General features: G+C 59.6%; 4 protein-coding genes across 4 annotated transcripts in view; 1 reads left to right on the plus strand and 3 right to left on the minus strand.

The window, feature by feature from the left end:
• Positions 1 to 99: 99 nt before the first annotated feature.
• Positions 100 to 6631, minus strand: ACA1_165820 (AMPbinding enzyme domain containing protein; the record flags this gene model as incomplete). Its single annotated transcript, XM_004354006.1, has 19 exons — positions 100 to 483; positions 679 to 1221; positions 1349 to 1586; positions 1709 to 1913; positions 2004 to 2167; positions 2293 to 2365; positions 2453 to 2509; positions 2636 to 2813; positions 3011 to 3139; positions 3285 to 3422; positions 3506 to 3637; positions 3742 to 3891; positions 3988 to 4087; positions 4221 to 4362; positions 4522 to 4718; positions 4837 to 4922; positions 5079 to 5301; positions 5421 to 5929; positions 6161 to 6631. The coding sequence occupies 19 exons, from the start codon at positions 6629 to 6631 to the stop codon at positions 100 to 102; spliced, it is 4119 nt and encodes a 1372-aa protein (XP_004354058.1).
• A 238-nt stretch (positions 6632 to 6869) lies between these two features.
• ACA1_165830 (glutathione transferase family protein) lies at positions 6870 to 8161 on the minus strand (the record flags this gene model as incomplete). The annotated part of the gene is made up of 7 exons (XM_004354007.1): positions 6870 to 7075; positions 7194 to 7314; positions 7455 to 7497; positions 7600 to 7673; positions 7728 to 7764; positions 7863 to 8006; positions 8097 to 8161. The coding sequence occupies 7 exons, from the start codon at positions 8159 to 8161 to the stop codon at positions 6870 to 6872; spliced, it is 690 nt and encodes a 229-aa protein (XP_004354059.1).
• An 801-nt stretch (positions 8162 to 8962) lies between these two features.
• ACA1_165840 (BTG family protein) lies at positions 8963 to 9798 on the plus strand (the record flags this gene model as incomplete). The annotated part of the gene is made up of 2 exons (XM_004354008.1): positions 8963 to 9036; positions 9141 to 9798. The coding sequence occupies 2 exons, from the start codon at positions 8963 to 8965 to the stop codon at positions 9796 to 9798; spliced, it is 732 nt and encodes a 243-aa protein (XP_004354060.1).
• Positions 9799 to 10529: 731 nt separating this feature from the next.
• ACA1_165850 (protein kinase domain containing protein) overlaps positions 10530 to 15814 on the minus strand; it is a gene marked incomplete at both ends in the record, with an annotated part of 6594 nt that continues 1309 nt past the window's right edge. Inside the window, 16 exons of the mRNA XM_004354009.1 lie at positions 10530 to 10806; positions 10898 to 11052; positions 11192 to 11397; positions 11559 to 12005; positions 12108 to 12367; positions 12441 to 13352; positions 13432 to 13705; positions 13795 to 13891; positions 13989 to 14105; positions 14234 to 14347; positions 14493 to 14626; positions 14692 to 14939; positions 15018 to 15174; positions 15261 to 15408; positions 15485 to 15622; positions 15710 to 15790. Of these exons, the coding sequence (XP_004354061.1) occupies positions 10530 to 10806; positions 10898 to 11052; positions 11192 to 11397; positions 11559 to 12005; positions 12108 to 12367; positions 12441 to 13352; positions 13432 to 13705; positions 13795 to 13891; positions 13989 to 14105; positions 14234 to 14347; positions 14493 to 14626; positions 14692 to 14939; positions 15018 to 15174; positions 15261 to 15408; positions 15485 to 15622; positions 15710 to 15790 (3765 nt within the window). The remainder of the gene's footprint in view (positions 10807 to 10897; positions 11053 to 11191; positions 11398 to 11558; positions 12006 to 12107; positions 12368 to 12440; positions 13353 to 13431; positions 13706 to 13794; positions 13892 to 13988; positions 14106 to 14233; positions 14348 to 14492; positions 14627 to 14691; positions 14940 to 15017; positions 15175 to 15260; positions 15409 to 15484; positions 15623 to 15709; positions 15791 to 15814) is intronic.

The raw sequence follows: 15814 nt of genomic DNA on the forward strand, positions 1-15814 counted from the left end.
TGGGCGGCGTCGTGACGTCATCATGTCGACGAGAACGATTCGTCGAAAGAATGGTGCCATTTCTCTTTTCTTTTCTTTTCTTTGTTGGTTGGGTTCACTTCAACAGAGGGTGCGCACGACTTCGGTGTCGCTGGCGTTGCCGTTGTCATCAAACTCGACGTCGTCGTCGCTTTCGTCTTCGCTTTCGCTGTTGTCGCTGCTTTCGTCGTCATCGTCATCGTCGATCCGGTCGCTGCTGTTGATAGGCAGCAGAAGACCGGTCACGCCGCCCACCAGCAACTGGTCCGCCGCCTCGCGCTCGCCGCCGTCGGTAGTTGAAGACGACGAGCCGCCGGGAGGGGTGGTCACGTAGGACGAGGAGAGCGACCGCGGCCGCAGGCGCCGTCGGCACACGGCACAGTAGCGCACGTCGCCCGCCACGTCGAGGCTCGACAGCGAGGGCGACGACAGCGACAACGGCATCCCGGCGTGCGAGCGGCGCAGCTGTGTCGATGACGATGACGATGAAGATGATGACGGCGCCAACTGAGCAGAAGATGAAGAAGACGACGATGAAGAAGAAGAAGAGGAAGAGAAGACGGTCAGCGACGGCGTGCGATGGTGGCCTCGCGGGTGTGTCGACGACCGCAGCGGACGCGCGCCAATCGCGCTCGTCGTCGCATCGCCATCGCCGCACACGCAGTAGGAGAGCGTCGACGGCGCGCTGCCATCGGCGCCCACGAGGCCGTTGGTGTCGACACTGACGCCGGCCGCAGCCGCGGCGTCGCTGCCCATGATGCCCGACCGGTCTCGGTCGGGCGAGGCGTGGCGGAGCGGGTCGAGGGCCGGGCCGCCCGAGGCCAGCGACTGGTAGGTGGGCAGGTAGGGCGTGCGCTTCGTGTCGGTGTAGGTCGGCAGCGTGAGCTGACTGCTGCGCAACGGCGGCATCGGCTTCTCGTCGCCGCTGTCGCCGTCACGCGCGCTGCCGCCGCTGCTGCTGTCGCCGCCGGCGCTGTGGCTGCCGGCGCCGTTGGCCCCGAGGTGATGGTGGTGATGGTGGTGGTGGGCGATGTCGTCGTGAATGTCGGCGGAGAGCTCGCGGTACATTTCCATGATCTGTTCGCTGAAGCGGACGCGCAGGTGCTGGCGCCGCAGGGTGAACGTGGGCGTGATGCACTGGTTCTCCACGTTGAAGAACGACGGCTCCAGATGCACCGCCTTCACATACTCCCACGCGCTCAACTTTTATCACACACGGCACACGGCACACACGACACACACGACACACGCGACACACACGACACACGAGCCACCTTAAAGTGTTAGCAATTGTCAATTGACAACCAGCCAGGCCAGCCAGGGCGCGTACGCTCTTGTGTTGGTCGGCGACGGCCTCGAGGTCCTTGAGGACGGCCTCGCGCACGCGCGGGTCGCGGCAGAGGGTCTCGGGGCGGAAGTCGTGCTGGAGGTTGTTCTCCTTGGCCCACCAGCAGAGGACCTCGTGGTCGGGCACCACGACCGCCACGAGCGGCCGGAAGGGCAGACACGTCACGAAGATCTGCTGCACGAAGTAGCTCTCCAGGTACAGGTACTCCAGGTACTTGTTGCTGTGGCATTCCATACCACACATTATTTTGATTACGTCAGCGACATTCCCCGCATTCCGATATGTGGTGTTGGTTAAGAGTGGCGCTGACGTGGCGGTGGTTGGGCGGGGGGGGGGTCGTACAAGACGATCTGGCCCTTGACGGGCTGGAGGATGCCCTGCTCGTGGCCGAGGACGGTGAGGGTGCCGTTGGGGTTCCACTGCCCGATGTCGTTGGTGGTGAGCCACCCCTCGGCGTCGATCTTGGCGTCCGTCAGCTTGGAGTCCCCGTAGTACCCCACGAACACGTTGTGTCCCCGGATCTTGATGCGCCCTCGCTCCGGCGTCCCTGTGTGCGCACACGCACAACCGCACACACAACGGCACGGTGTGAGTGGCGTGCGTGCGTGCGTGCGTGCGTGCGTGGCGGCGACGTTACCGCGAGAGGAGAAGCCCTGCTGGGGGATGTCGACGAGCTTGATTTCGTTGCAGGGCAGGGGGTAGCCGGCCTGCTCGTCCTCGGCGAAGGAGTACATGCTGGAGCCCGTCACCACGCCCACCGTCCCCTTCCAGTAGGACTCCGTCACCCAACAGCAGAAGCAACTGCACCACACACACGACACACACACGACACACGACACCGCACACACGACACCGCGCGCGCACAACGGAATGGATCAGCACGAGAGGTATGGGCGGGTCGAAGGGGGGGGACGCTGTAAGTGTACATTTGGAGGAACTCCTTGTGTACGAGGGGCAGCAACCCGTCGCTCAGGATGCTGATGAGTCTCACCCGCCCGCCTGCACACGATTGGATTTGAGTGGGTTGGGGGGGGGCAATTGGGTGAGTTTGCACAGAGTCCGCAGTAGAGGTGGCGCGTGGGGTACCCAGGCGGGCGGCAAACTTGCGAAACAGCACTTTGTTCCAAAACGGCGTGTCTCGACCTGCGCGATCGATCATTAATTGAAATGATGAGTACCGCGTGTGCGTGTGCGTGTGCGTGTGCGGTGGTGAGCGTGCGGTGGTGCGCGTGCGGTGGTGCGTGTGCATAGAAGGGGAGAGGTGCGTACGTTTGCGGTGGGCGCGTTGCTTGCGCTTGTAGGCGTAGTGAAAGAGGGCCTGGCGCGGTCCCCACCACGAGGAGACGATGACCTTGCACTTGCGGTACAGCCGAATGAACATGCCCGGCACCCCGAACAGCAACGTCGGCCGCAGCACCTGGATGTCGTCAAATATTTTCGATCCATCCTGTATGCGTGTATGTCGTGTGCGGTGGGCCATGTGCGCACACAGGGACGCCGGAGAAGATGTGTGTTGTGTGTGTGCGTGTGTCGTGTGTGTGTCGTGTGTGTGTGTGTGTGTGTTGTATGTGTGTGGTGTGTCAGCAGGCCGCACACACGGGGCGAGGAATGAGAGGAATGACGTCACGAGGGTGAGGGGCGCACCTCTTGGGAGAAGCCCAGGGAGGCGCCGACGGAGAAGAGGAGAGCCAGCACGGAGCGCTCGATGCGCATGTGGAGGGGAATGTAGGAGATGTGTACATCCTCGCATGTGAGCATCAGCCTCGACCTTCCCTGTTGGCGTACGCACACGACACACGCATGACGGCACACGCACACGACACGATATGACACGACACGTCACGACACAGTCAGTGAGAATGTGTCGACAGCACCGGGGGCACCGTCGAGTGAGGCGGGGGGGGCGTGCCTGGTAGACGAGGGCGCGGCTGGAGGAGAGGAGATTGCGGTGGGAGAGCATGACGCCCTTGATCTTCCCCTGCGTGCTCATGTCGTAGGCCAGCGTGGCCAGATCGTCCGCCTCTGGCGGCACGTGCGGCTGCGGCCTTCGAAGACCCTGTGATCGCGCGTGTGCACACGCATCGCCGCACACGTCAGCACACGTCAGCACGCAACACGCAACACGACACACACGCGTACATCTTTTTCGACGAAGTTGTAGGGAATGAGGCGAATGTTGCATTGGTCGGCCGCGTAGCTCTCTTCGTATTCGATGGGCTCCATCTGGATGATCACTCGCAGGTCCGGGCATGCCGCCGACATGTCCAGCAGCTGCACGCGCGCACACCAGACGTCAGCCGTGCGTGTGCGGTGGAGCGTGTGCGTGTGCATGTGCGACAGCGTGCCTTGAACGTTTTGGGGCGGGAAGCGATGACGACGGTGAGGCGAGCGTGGTTGAGGATGTATTGGAGGCAGCCGTCGCCGGCGTCGTAGACAGGCACGCACACCAGCGAGTAGGCGTTGCAGGCCTGCTCCGTCACCACCCACTCGACCCGATTTTCCGAAAATATGCCCACCAGGTCCCCCTGCACATCGCCGCCCAGGTCAGCGACAGACAGACGGGGCAAAGGAGGAAAAAAGAAAGGGAAAGAGCGAAAGCGAAAACGAAGAGAGAGGGGGACCTTCTTGTAGCCGAGGTTGAGCAGACCCGAGCCAAAGTGGCTGACGCGCGTCCACACCTCGTCGTAGGTGAGCCACGCGTAGGGTCCACGGCTACCGTCGCTGTTGCGCGCGCGGGTGCCCATACACGGCCGATACCCGTGCTGCCGCACCGCATTGCTGTCGTACGTTGCATTCATTCAGCCTCGTGTCGTGTGGTGTCGCGTGTGTCGGTGTCGCGCCGTGTACGGCGTACCTGAAGTTGTCGTAGAGCGTGGACGCACCGTCGGCAAGGTCCAACAACCGGTGGGGCGAGTGGGGCGAACGGTGCAGCGGACCCTCCTTCCTGGCCACATCGTACTTCCCGATGATGCTCTTCATCACCTGCTGCCCCGGCTCTGCACCCGCCAGCCAATCAAAAATCAATCGACCACCAAGCAATCAATCGTGAGAAGTGTGTGCGTGCCGTGCGCGCGCCGTGTGCGCCATGAATGTTGTGTGTCGTGTGTGTGTGTGTGTGCCGCGTGTGTCATGTGTCGTGCGACGATGGATGGTACCGATGTCGTGCTTGAAGGGCTTCTTGCGGAGGAGCTTGTCGATGAGCTTGTAGAGCTTGTAGACGAGGTAGGCCCCCATGAAGAGGGCCACCTGGACGAACACCTCCAGCGGGCAGTGCGGGTAGATCCAGGTCAGGATCCACACCGACGCCGCCACCAGCGCCAGCACCTTCCACCCCTTCGTGAACCACTTGCTCCTGTCGTGTGCAATTTTCAGCATTATTATATATTTCTATTAATATATTAATATATTTATATTTATATTTATGTAGTGAAAAAATGAATAAATAAATGTGCAAAGGGTGAAGGCCGTACGGTGCGGGTGCTTGCTTGTCGTTGAAGATGTCGGAGAAGGCCTTCTCGGTGGAGAACAGGATGGCGTCTTCGTCGTCCTTGATCCCCTGCTCGCGCGTGCAACACAACGATCGCAACCACCACAAACCACATGACAAGACAAAGACAAAGACAAAGACCAGCCACACGAGATGAGTAACGCGCCGCGATGAGAGAGGCTGAGTTGACGCTGTGCGGAGCGATGCGAGGTCTGACTGACATACGCGGTATTCGAGGGTGGTCTCGATGCCGTAGTGGTCGGAGAGGTGCGAGAACTCCATGCCGGTGACCACGAACGGCACCACCTTGGTGTGGTCCAGGCGCGACTTGGGGACGGTGAGCGCGGTCTCGCCCTCGGGACTCGACCAGAAGATGTAGTCCAGCCGCTGCGGGTACTTGTGCTTGAACACCAGGTCCACCGACGACGGGAACTCCAACCGTGGTGGTCTATTCAATGGAGAGAGAAAAAAAGATGAAAAGATGTGCATTAGATGAGATGAAGTGTAGAGAAAGATGAAAAAGATGAAAAAGAAGATGAAAGGAAAAAGATGGAAAGATGGTTGTACCGCGTAGCGGGATGTTCGCCGTTGTTGCACTCCTTGAGGAGGTCGCGCATGCGGCCGGCGGGGTCGAGCAGGCTCACCAGCTTCTTGTACTCCTCGCTCTCGATGCTCGTGTTGTCGTACACGTAGCCGTACTCGTCGGCCACCGCCGGCCGCGAGATGGCGTCGATGTTGAAGTCGCCCGTCAGCAGCCACGGCACATCGCGGCCGTTGACGTGACGCTGCTTGTTGATGAAGTTCTTGAGCTCGAGGATCTGTCGGTAGCGGATCGACTCGTAGTTGGCCCCACCGCGGCCATGGCCGCCGGCCGTGGCGGCGCGATGCGACGAGGAGTGGGTGGCCTGGAGGTGGGTGTTGAAGACGAGCACGTTGGCGTGGCCCACCTTGATGAGGGCGAAGATGACGCCCTTGGAGGCGCCCGCGTCCATGTGGGCACCGCGGTGGGTGAACGTGTAGGAGCCGCTCTTGAGCACCGGGTACTTGCTCAGGATCAACAACCCGCTGTCTGTCGTCTACTCGCAGATGCACACAGAGAGCGTTTGCCGGTCAGTGTTGCAGTTCTGTTATTTATATTTGTGTTGATATTAATGATACTACCTTTGTTCGTTCTAATATATATTTATTTATTTATTTGGTATTACAATCTGATTGATTACTATCATTGGTATTATGATTAATATTATTATTATTCGATGCGGAAAAAGAATCAATAAAAGAAAAGTGTAGGGCAGAAAGCGACGTACTCGATTGAGGGTGAGCATGTCGGCGAGGGAGGGCTGGCGGCCTCGCACGGCCGAGTAGCCGTGGCGTGCGGCGAGGGCCACGATCTGGGCCTGACGACAGCCGAAGCCGGCGGGGAGGTAGGGCGTCGAGAAGACCTCCTGCAGCGCCATCACGTCGTACTCGCCCAGGCATTTGGACGTGAATTCTGCCAATCGCGCCGATTTGTAGCGATGGCCGACCGGGTTGACACCCTTGGGCAGCAGGTTGAGGTTGTAGGACAGAACTGAGATCATCAGACGTCCGCTGTTCGGTGTGGAAGATGCAGAAGTGGCGGCGGAAGGAGATGTCGAAGGTGCAGATGGGGAGGTGGTGGATTGGGGCGGCGATGATGATGAGAAAGATTGGGTGGGCAGCTTGGAGGGGTGCACGCGAATGCTAAGAGTGCCGCTGCCACTCCCGGCAATCGGCCCCTCGGCGGCGTCCTCGTTCATCTCCTCGTGTGCACTCGCTCCCTCTCCTTTACTGAGCTGTATTTTATTTATTTTTTATTTATTTGGATTCTTTTTTTCCTTTTCTGGCTGGTGTCGACAAAAAGAGTGACGTGTATCGTTTGACCGAGAAGCGAGCTGACGGTCAGCGAACAACACGACACAGGCGAGCGAGAGCCAGTCGGCCATGGGGCAGGGATGGGCGTGAAAAGGTTGTGACGATTGTGGGGGCTGGGCGGCGCTAGGAAGATCGAAGCTTGGACGAGGCTCGGAGCTGGTCGAACAGCTCGGCCACGGGTGTGTGGGTCTTGGCGTAGGCGGGCATCTCCTTCAGCACGCCCAGCCATCGGGTGACGTTGGCATAGCCCGTGAAGTCGTACGTGTTCGCCAGCACGTGCTGCGTGAACTCGGTCGCCGCCTGCATGTCCGCGATGCTGATCTCATCCCCTGCAACGTGCACGTTTTTCGCGTCAAAACGTTGATTCTCATCCGTTCGCCGTGTGCGCAGCACGCTGCCACCGCACACACCGCACACGCTGCACACCCAAAAATAAATGCCACGCACCGGCGATGAACTGGGTGTTGGCTAGTCGTGCGTCGATGATCTGAAGCGAGGTCTCCAGGTCCAAGATGGCGGCCTTCTTCTCTTCGGCAAAGTCCCTGGATCCGTCGAACAGCGGCGCTATCTGCTCAGCCGGGAGGAAGAAAGACGAGACGAGACGAGACTGAGAAATCCACCCCGAGTGCGCGACCCCGAGGTCGCGAAGAGAGCACAGCGGAGGCAAAGAGGAGAGGAGGAGAAGCAAGCAAGCAAGCTAGGGTGTACCATGGCGTAGAAAAAGAGCGAAGCGGCGCCCTTTCGCAGGTGACTGATGGGGGGGGGGACGAGGAGTGTGGGTGAGGCGGGAAAGAACGAAAACGAAGAGACAGAAAGAACGAAAAACGTTGAAGGGCGTGAGGAGGGCACGTACGTGTGGTGCCAGTGGAGGTACTGGTCCACCAGTCCGCGCGCACGAGGGTCCTGTGGGTACCAATGGTCCTTCACCTGCGTACATTCAATGTTAATGTTATTCTATATGAGATGGATGAGGTGTTGTACCTTGAATCGTCGAGCCAAGTAGGACAAGATCGCGGCACTGTGGAACGATGTGCATGACATCAGCATCTTAAGAAATCGGAAATCGCGATTGAATAATGAAAAAGTAAATTCAGAAGATTGAGTGGAGTGGCCGACCTTTCGTAGAGCACGAAACCATTATCGTTGAGAACGGGAACGGTTTTGTTGGGATTGAGGTCCACGAATTCCTTTGTTTTGTTCTCGCCTTTGCCGAGGTCGACCATCTTGAATTCGAACGGTATCGAATTCTCGTGGCAGAACCTGGCCGCGGAGCGCACTTCTTCATTATTACATCCATTTATTCAGCATTTTTATGATGAAAGAGGAAGAGGTCTCTCTCCGGAGGCGCACCACATGATTGCTCGCGACGGCTGGCTCGCCGGATTGCCGTAGATCACTATTGGTTCGTCTCCCATCTTGCTTGTGTTGTCTTGCCTCCTCGGCCTTGTTGTGTTGCGTGCACTCTACCACTTCACCTGAACACAATACCCTACAAAAGCCGGTGCGCGCTGTGCGGTGTGAGCCGAAGCACTCAGACCGAAAACGGCGATACAACAAAGAAAGAAGGGAAAAAGAAAAGAAAAACGAACCAACAGCTCTCACGGGAGCACGCCAACTACACCATGACCTGCCCAAGCCAAAGCTGTCCACCACGCAGAAGGCCTTCGTGCGAGTCGCTCTTGCTCGCAGCGACTTCAAGTTGTGCCAGACTTTTCTCTCTTTTTCTTTTCACTATTTCTTTTTACATTCTTCGGTTGCGAGGGCTACGCGGAATGTAGGTTGCCAGGAGGTCGAATTCCGCGGAAAGTCGCCCCGATTAGAGGGGAGATCCGCGGTGATCCGTTTTTCCGGGATTATTTCGGGAAGCGGGAAGCCAAAGGCGGCAATTTGCGTGAAATTAACCGAGTGAAGAAGAAGACAACCAACTCAGCCCAGCAGCTGGAGGAAACCACCAAGCACCACTACAGCACCCACCCACCTTCACCGTCCCCGCGCAGCGCACCAACTCACGGCGACAAACTGTTGGTACCCACCACCGCCAGCAAACCGCCCCACCACACATCACCACCTTCAGCACAGAACAGAGTTATAACCGACAACCGCACGCGCACCACAGAACGCAACGCGCAACAGAAACGCACAGAACGCAATAATTGCTCGAAGAGAAGAAGATGATAAACGAGATTAGGGCAGCGGTGGAGTGGCTGACGCGCACCATGGAGGTCAACGACCTGAGCGAGGCCCAGCTCCAAAGCTTCGAGTGGGCTCTGGTCGAGGCCCTCACACGCAAGTACACCGACCACTGGTACCATACTACCTTCTTCTTCTTCTTTCTTCTCTTTGAGCTCAGTCCAAGTGTCGCTGACGGTCGTGCGGTTGCTATGGGCGCACCAGGTACCAGGATATGCCGTGGCGAGGTCAGGGCTATCGCTCGATTCTGTCCGAGGACTGCGCGCACGTCGTCGATCACGTCCTGCGCCATGCCGCGCGCGAGGCCCACATCACCGACCTGCCCTACAGGATGCCTGCCGAGGCCTTCGTGATCTGGGTCGATCCTGGCGATGTCGAAGTCAAATTCCTCAAATCGCATCGAACCGAGGTGCTCTACCACCAGCCCTCCTACACGATGGTGCCCGATTCGAGCGCTGCGAGCCACAGACGCAGCATGGCTGCCACGTCCTCGTCGAGCACGCGCAACAGCTACGGCCATGGCCGCGTTCGGTCAATCGAGGAGGTGGACGTCGATGGCGCTTCATCTCTGCTCATGCCCGACGATGACCGCAGCATGCGCTACAAGAACGGGCTGCAACAGCAGCACGACTACCTGAACGCCTCGGACAGCGCCGTCTTCGTCCAACGCGGCCATGCCAGCCCGCCTCGCGCCTCGACTGGCGCGTGGAACGCTGGCAGCGGCACCTACACCAGCAAGTCGCCATCGAAGTTCAACCTCAACGCTCGCCCCTGGGAGCGGCCTTCGAATGGACCTTCATCTTGGGGCGCCAAGCCTGGCTTTCGCTCACCGAGCCCAGTCGGCCTGGCTGGCGTCGTGTAACGTTACATAATCCCTCCTCTACGATCTTCTCTCTCCTCGACCGACGTGGCGAGCCCGCGTTCGATCTCTCTCTCTGCCTTCCTCGTACATACCCCCCCTTGTGATTATACTCCTCTGTACAGCACCATCCACCAGACGGACAGAGGTTCGAGTCGTACATAACACCCCCCGTAAATAAACAATTTTTGATCTGAGTTCCGTGTGGTTCATCATAACGATCGTGAAGGTTGTGGGATGAGAGGAGCAAGAATTTATTGCACTTCAACGCGGTAGCCAACCACCATATCAACTCTCTTGTTCTGCATGAGAGAAGAATGATGAGAAGAAGAAAGCCGAGAAAAGCGCGAAGAAAAGAGGTCCGGAGGATTCAATCATCACAATGAAGCGGGAGGGCGGAATGGGAGGTACCGGTCCAGAATTGAACGGAGGTGCCCATCGCCTAGGCCAAATGGATGCGATTAATCGGAACTCTTCTTGGCCTTGATCTGACCCTGCTTGTGTCGCTGATTGGCGGAACAGACGACAAACAACCTCCTCTCTCGCAACACGAAGCGGCAGTGAATGCACAGTCTCCTCAACGCTGCTCGGTACTTCATTCTCTCGCCCTTGATGAACGCTCGATAGATGATTGTTGTGCTTCCAAATTCCAATCTGAAAAACAAAGCGCGCGAGAAAATTATTTTCTTTGAGCATTTCCAAGAATGCAGCCTTAATGTGGCGGATGATGTCATTTACAAAACAGCCGAATACCGCGCGTTGGCGTTTGTCGTGCCGCGACCCTGGACCAGGGCCATCATGGCCTCGAGGGCGATCAGCACCTCGTCCATGCCCGGCCGGCCCGTGGCCTCGGCTTGCCAGCACCGCTGGATGAGCTCGCGCAGCTCGGGCAGGCAGTCGGGCGGGATCGCGGGTCGCTTGCCGGCGATCACGTCGAGGGACACGCTCAGGAAGTGGCGCCCACAGTAGGGCTGTCGTCGCGCCACCACCTCCCACATCACCACTCCATAACTGTGCGCGCCGTGTCGTGTTGTGTGCGGTGCGTGCGGTGGTGAGAGTCGAGAAGAAGCGGAAAGGGAAAGAGAGAGAGAGGGAGGGAAACCTGTAGACGTCGGCCTTCTCGTCGTAGCGTTTGCCGAGGAGCACCTCGGGGGAGGTCCAGCAGGGCGAACCGGTCTGTGGGGTCATGGTCTGGTTCTCGTCCTTGATCCGCGCGAACCCAAAGTCCGACACCTTCACATTCCAGTTCTCGTCCACCTGCCCCCCCCCACTATCAATACAAGCGCACGCGCACGCGCACATGCACCACCACCGCCACCACACACATCACGACACACACACACACACACACACATACACACACGGCACGCACAACTGCACAGCGTGGTCACGGTACCAGCAGGTTGGAGGACTTGAGGTCGCGGTGAATGATGACGGGGTGAAGCGAGTGGAGATAGTGAATGCCCAGAGCGGCGCTGTGGAGCAGCTTGAGCTTGTGCTCCCACGGCAGTTTGATCGTCGGGTTGAGCAGGATGTCCTTCAGGCTGCCCTGCTTCACGAACTCCGTCACCAGACACAGATTGGGCTTCTTCACGCACGCACCTGCGCACACAGACCGTCATCAGCCAGGTGCGGTGGTGCGGTGGTGCGGTGGTGCGGTGGTGCGGTGGTGCGGTGGTGCGGTGGTGCGGTGGTGCGGTGGTGCGGTGGTGCGGTGGTGCGGTGGTGCGGTGGTGCGGTGGTGCGGTGTGGTGCGAGTGTACCGATGAAGAGGACGATGTTGGGATGGTGCAGTTCGGAGAGAAGGGCGACCTCGGCACGGAACTCGAGCATGAGGCGCTCGTCGAGCTTCTGCCGGACGAACCGCTTCACGGCCACATTGATGCCCTTCCACCGGGCGCGGTAGACCATGCCGTAGGAGCCCATCCCCACCTTCTCCTCGAGGTGCAGGTCGTCGGCCTCAATCACCCACCGGCACAGGTTGGCCGACGTCAGGAAACAGTCCTCCTCCGACACGACGTGCTCGCACCGTTTCCGTCCGCGCCGATCCCTGCTTCCCCGCGCCTCTTCGTCTCCGTCATCGTCTTCATCGTCGCTGTCGCCATAGTTGTCTGGACACGTCTTGGATTTGGGGGGCAGGCAGCCCTGGAAGACTTCACCAAAGACCCGCACCTCGAGCCCTCGCACGGTCAGCTCGTACAGTTTTTGCTCTGCATACCCAACCATCGGTTTCAGTAATCGCGCACAGCACGCACACGCACGCACGCACACACACACACACACACACACAAAACTGCACACAGGCGGCCGACCTTCGGGAATGCCAGGAATGTTGTAGCGGCCGAGGCTCACGATGCGATCGCGTTCGCCGGCGAGGCAGCTGTCTTCCACCCGCCTGAGGGCCGGCTTGCTTAGGAGGATCTGGCCGCCGTGGGCCAGGGCTGTGATCCGCGCGGCGCCATCCACCACCGGCCCGGCGTAGGCGCCCCGGTGCGTCGTCGGATCGACCGTCACCCGCGGGCTGCCTACATCCACCCCCATCCGCACCCGCAGGCCCCGGAACAGCAACAGCCTATGTAGCACTTATCAACGTCAGCGAGTGTCGTGTGCGTGTGCGTGTGTCATGCGTGTTGTGTCACACGTACCCATCTTGCCCGCCGTGCCATTCCTCGGCGGCGCCCGGGTGGGCGAGCAGTCCAGCGGGCCACTCGAGCTGGAGCATCTTGCGCTGTACGGCAATGCACCACTCGAGCGCGTCGGTCGTCTCGGCAAAGGCCATGCAGAACGAGCCCTCGCCCGTGTTGTTGTTGTCGTGGCAGCGCGATAGCGCCTCGTAGCCGGAGTGCTTGTGGAGCAGGCGCCGCAGCGTGGCGTTGTAGAGGAGCGTTGCATCGCGCATGCCCTCCGGGTCGAATTCCCAGAGCGAGGCCGCGCGCGTGATGTCGGCGAACACGACCGTCACGTCGGGGCCCTCGGGCGGCGACACCAGGTGCTGGGCGGCCCTTCCCTGGCTTTCGTTCTTCTTCTTCATTGTCTCTCCTTTCCCTTTCATTTTCCTCTTTGATTGCTTCTTCTTTGTCGTCGTCGCCCCTTTGCCCTCCTCCGGCCAGTCGCCCTCGCTCAAGACCCGCAGCTGTTCGGCCGCCACCCGCGACCTGGCCTTCGTGACGGCTGCCTCCTGCGGCAGGCGACTGTCGACGTTGACGCCACCTGCTTCGTCGTCATCTTGCTCGTCGACATCGTACACATCGTTGTCGTCATTGTCGACGTCGTCGGCATCGTCATCATCGTCGTCGAAGATGCCGGACGAGGCTTGGACGGCGCACGACGACAGGTCGGAGGGTTGGCCGGACGATCGGCTGCCGCTGCTGTCGCCGCACTCGAACATGGCGCTGAGGCTGCTCATGATCTCGATGAACGGCGGGCGCACGGCCGGGTCCTGGTGCCAGCAGGCCGCGATGAGCTCGGCGTACTCGAGCGTGCACAGCTCCTCGACGTTGTCCGGCATGCGCGGCCGGAGCCCGTCCCTGATCACCGCCACCGCTACAGCCGCGTGGCTGACAACCATACAATCATGAGCGCGTGTGTCATCGGTCGTGTACGGTGTCGTGTCGTGTCGTGTCGTTGTCGATGTACCTCATGCCGGCGTAGGGCTGCTGTCTGGTGAGCAGCTCCCACAGGATGACGCCGAACGAATAGACGTCGGCCAGGGCCAGGTCGACGCACGGCGATTGGTTGATGAGCTCGGGCGCCGTCCAATGGATGCTGCCGGCGAGTCCGCACTCGCTCCGATTGGGCCGGTGCTTCTCCATGTCCTCCTTGAACTTGGTCAGGCCAAAGTCGGACACCTTGACGTTCCACTTGGAGTCCAACAGCAGATTGAGCGACTTCAGGTCCCGATGCACAATTCCTGTCGTGTCGTGCGTAGCGTCAGTCCAAAGGGCCGACGAGAAGTAACGAAGATGCTGATGATTAGCGAGATGAAGAGGAAAATGGTACCGGAGGAGTGGAGGAAGTGCATGCCCTTGGCGCCTTGGTAGGCCATCTTGGCCTTCAGCTCGAATGGGATCTTACCAATCAGCTCGTTGTGCAGAAGCTGCGACGCGCACGGCAAGTTGACACCGCGATGTAAGTGAGGATCTCCCCTACTATCAGCCTGCGCGTCACATGTGCCAGGCGTCGTCGTGTCGTACCTCATAGAGGGAACCGAGCGACATGTACTCCATCACGATGCACATTCGCGGCGCTTTGGTCGACGCGGCCATGAAGAGCACCACGTTGGGGTGCCGCAACGTCGTCATTAGTCGGACCTGGTGGGTGGCCAGTCAAGTGAGGAAATGCCCAAGGCGCCAAAAAAGAGAGGAAAAAGATAACTAAACAAAACAAAACCAAAACAGGCAGGCGAGGAAGCGGCGTTGGCGGTGGTGCAGGGTCGTACCTCCTGCTTGAAATTATTCTCCATCCCCTTATTGATCTTGCCCGACGCGATCACCTTCACCGCCACCTCGGTGCCCTTCCACACGGCCTTGTACACCTCGCCGTAGCCCCCGACCTGGTGGCGGCGGTGGCGGTGGCGGCGGTGGCGGTGGCGGTGGCAGTGGCGACTGGCGGTGGCGGTGGCGGTGCATGAGCGCGGAGCTGAGTGAGGCGCGAATGCTGCAGGGAAGAGAATGTGAGCGGGGTGCGTCGTCTCGTACCCCGAGTTGCTCGTGTACGTCCAGCTCGTCGTAGCTGATCTCCCAGTCGCGGTCCATGTTCCGCCGCTTCACCATTACAATCGTCACCGTGAGAATGAGGACCAGCAGGAGGACCGACACGGGAATGACCACGCCTGCGTGATGGTTGAATCGGTCAGTCGCCACACGACACGACACGACACACACGGCACGCACGTACCGAGGATGATGGGTACGACGTCGGTCGTTCGGCTGGTGGTGCATTCCTCCTGACAATAGGTGCCGCATTTGCCCACCGGGCACACGCACGAGTTATTGGAGCACATGCCCACGCCGGAGCAGAGCTGGCCGTCGTCGATACAGTTGTAGAGCGCGCTGACCGGCTTGCCCTTGCACGTGAAGTTCTTCAGCAGGCCGTAGAAGAGTCTGCTCAACGGTGCAAACTGATTCAGCAGCGCGTAGTCTTGCCTGCGTGTGCGTGTGCGTGTGCGTGTGCGTTAGAACTGACGAGGATCGGCGAGACGAGACAGCGCGACACTGGCATACCTCTCGGAGATCTGCCGGGCCACGGGGTTGGTCTGTGTCCAGTAAAGGTAATCGGCGAGTGCCCTGGCCTTGGCGCAGTCCTGCATGGAGCTGGACCGATACAGGAACGAGCTGTAGGTCGTAAACGGCCAACTCTCGTCACTGCCGCCGTTCGGAGCTGAGCGAACACGCGGCACGGCGGCGCTCGCAGTCGTTAGTTTGGCTTCGGAGAGACTATATAGAACAGACCTGAGGGTGGGTTACCGTTCATGAGGCTGTCGTGTGCCAGACCTGCGTCAAGCTTGACCCCGGCGCGGATTTGGTCTTCGATGGCGCTTTGCACCGATTTGGACGACGCATGGGCGGCGTAGCCCGACGCCTTACGAATCGACGCCGCTCTCAATCCGCGCGTCTGTCGTGAATGTGAGCCAACGACCGTAAAAAAGAAAAGAGAGAAGAGTCGCGCAGTGGTGGGTGGTGGCGCGTACCGAGAGCAACTCGTACGACGGCATGAAGGCGAACGAATAATGGGTGGCGAGCAGCACCGACAGCGCTGACGCAGAACCGGCAACGACAATCGAGTGGTCGGGGTCCGACTCCGCCGGCAGTAATTGGCTGATGTTCACCTGCAAGCACATAGGGGCGGTGAGGTCGAGATTCAAAAAATTGCCGAGCACACGCCTTCTTCGAAGAGCGAAGAGCGGAGAACGTACGTCGCGGTAGTCGGGGACCATTCGCTTCAGCACCGTGGATACGGTCTGAATGGGCCGAACGGCGGTCCGACGAATTCTGGCCTGTGCGATCATGATGATGGGCTG

Source organism: Acanthamoeba castellanii (genome assembly GCF_000313135.1).
Source record: "Acanthamoeba castellanii str. Neff unplaced genomic scaffold scf7180000084732, whole genome shotgun sequence".
NCBI lineage: Eukaryota > Discosea > Longamoebia > Acanthamoebidae > Acanthamoeba > Acanthamoeba castellanii.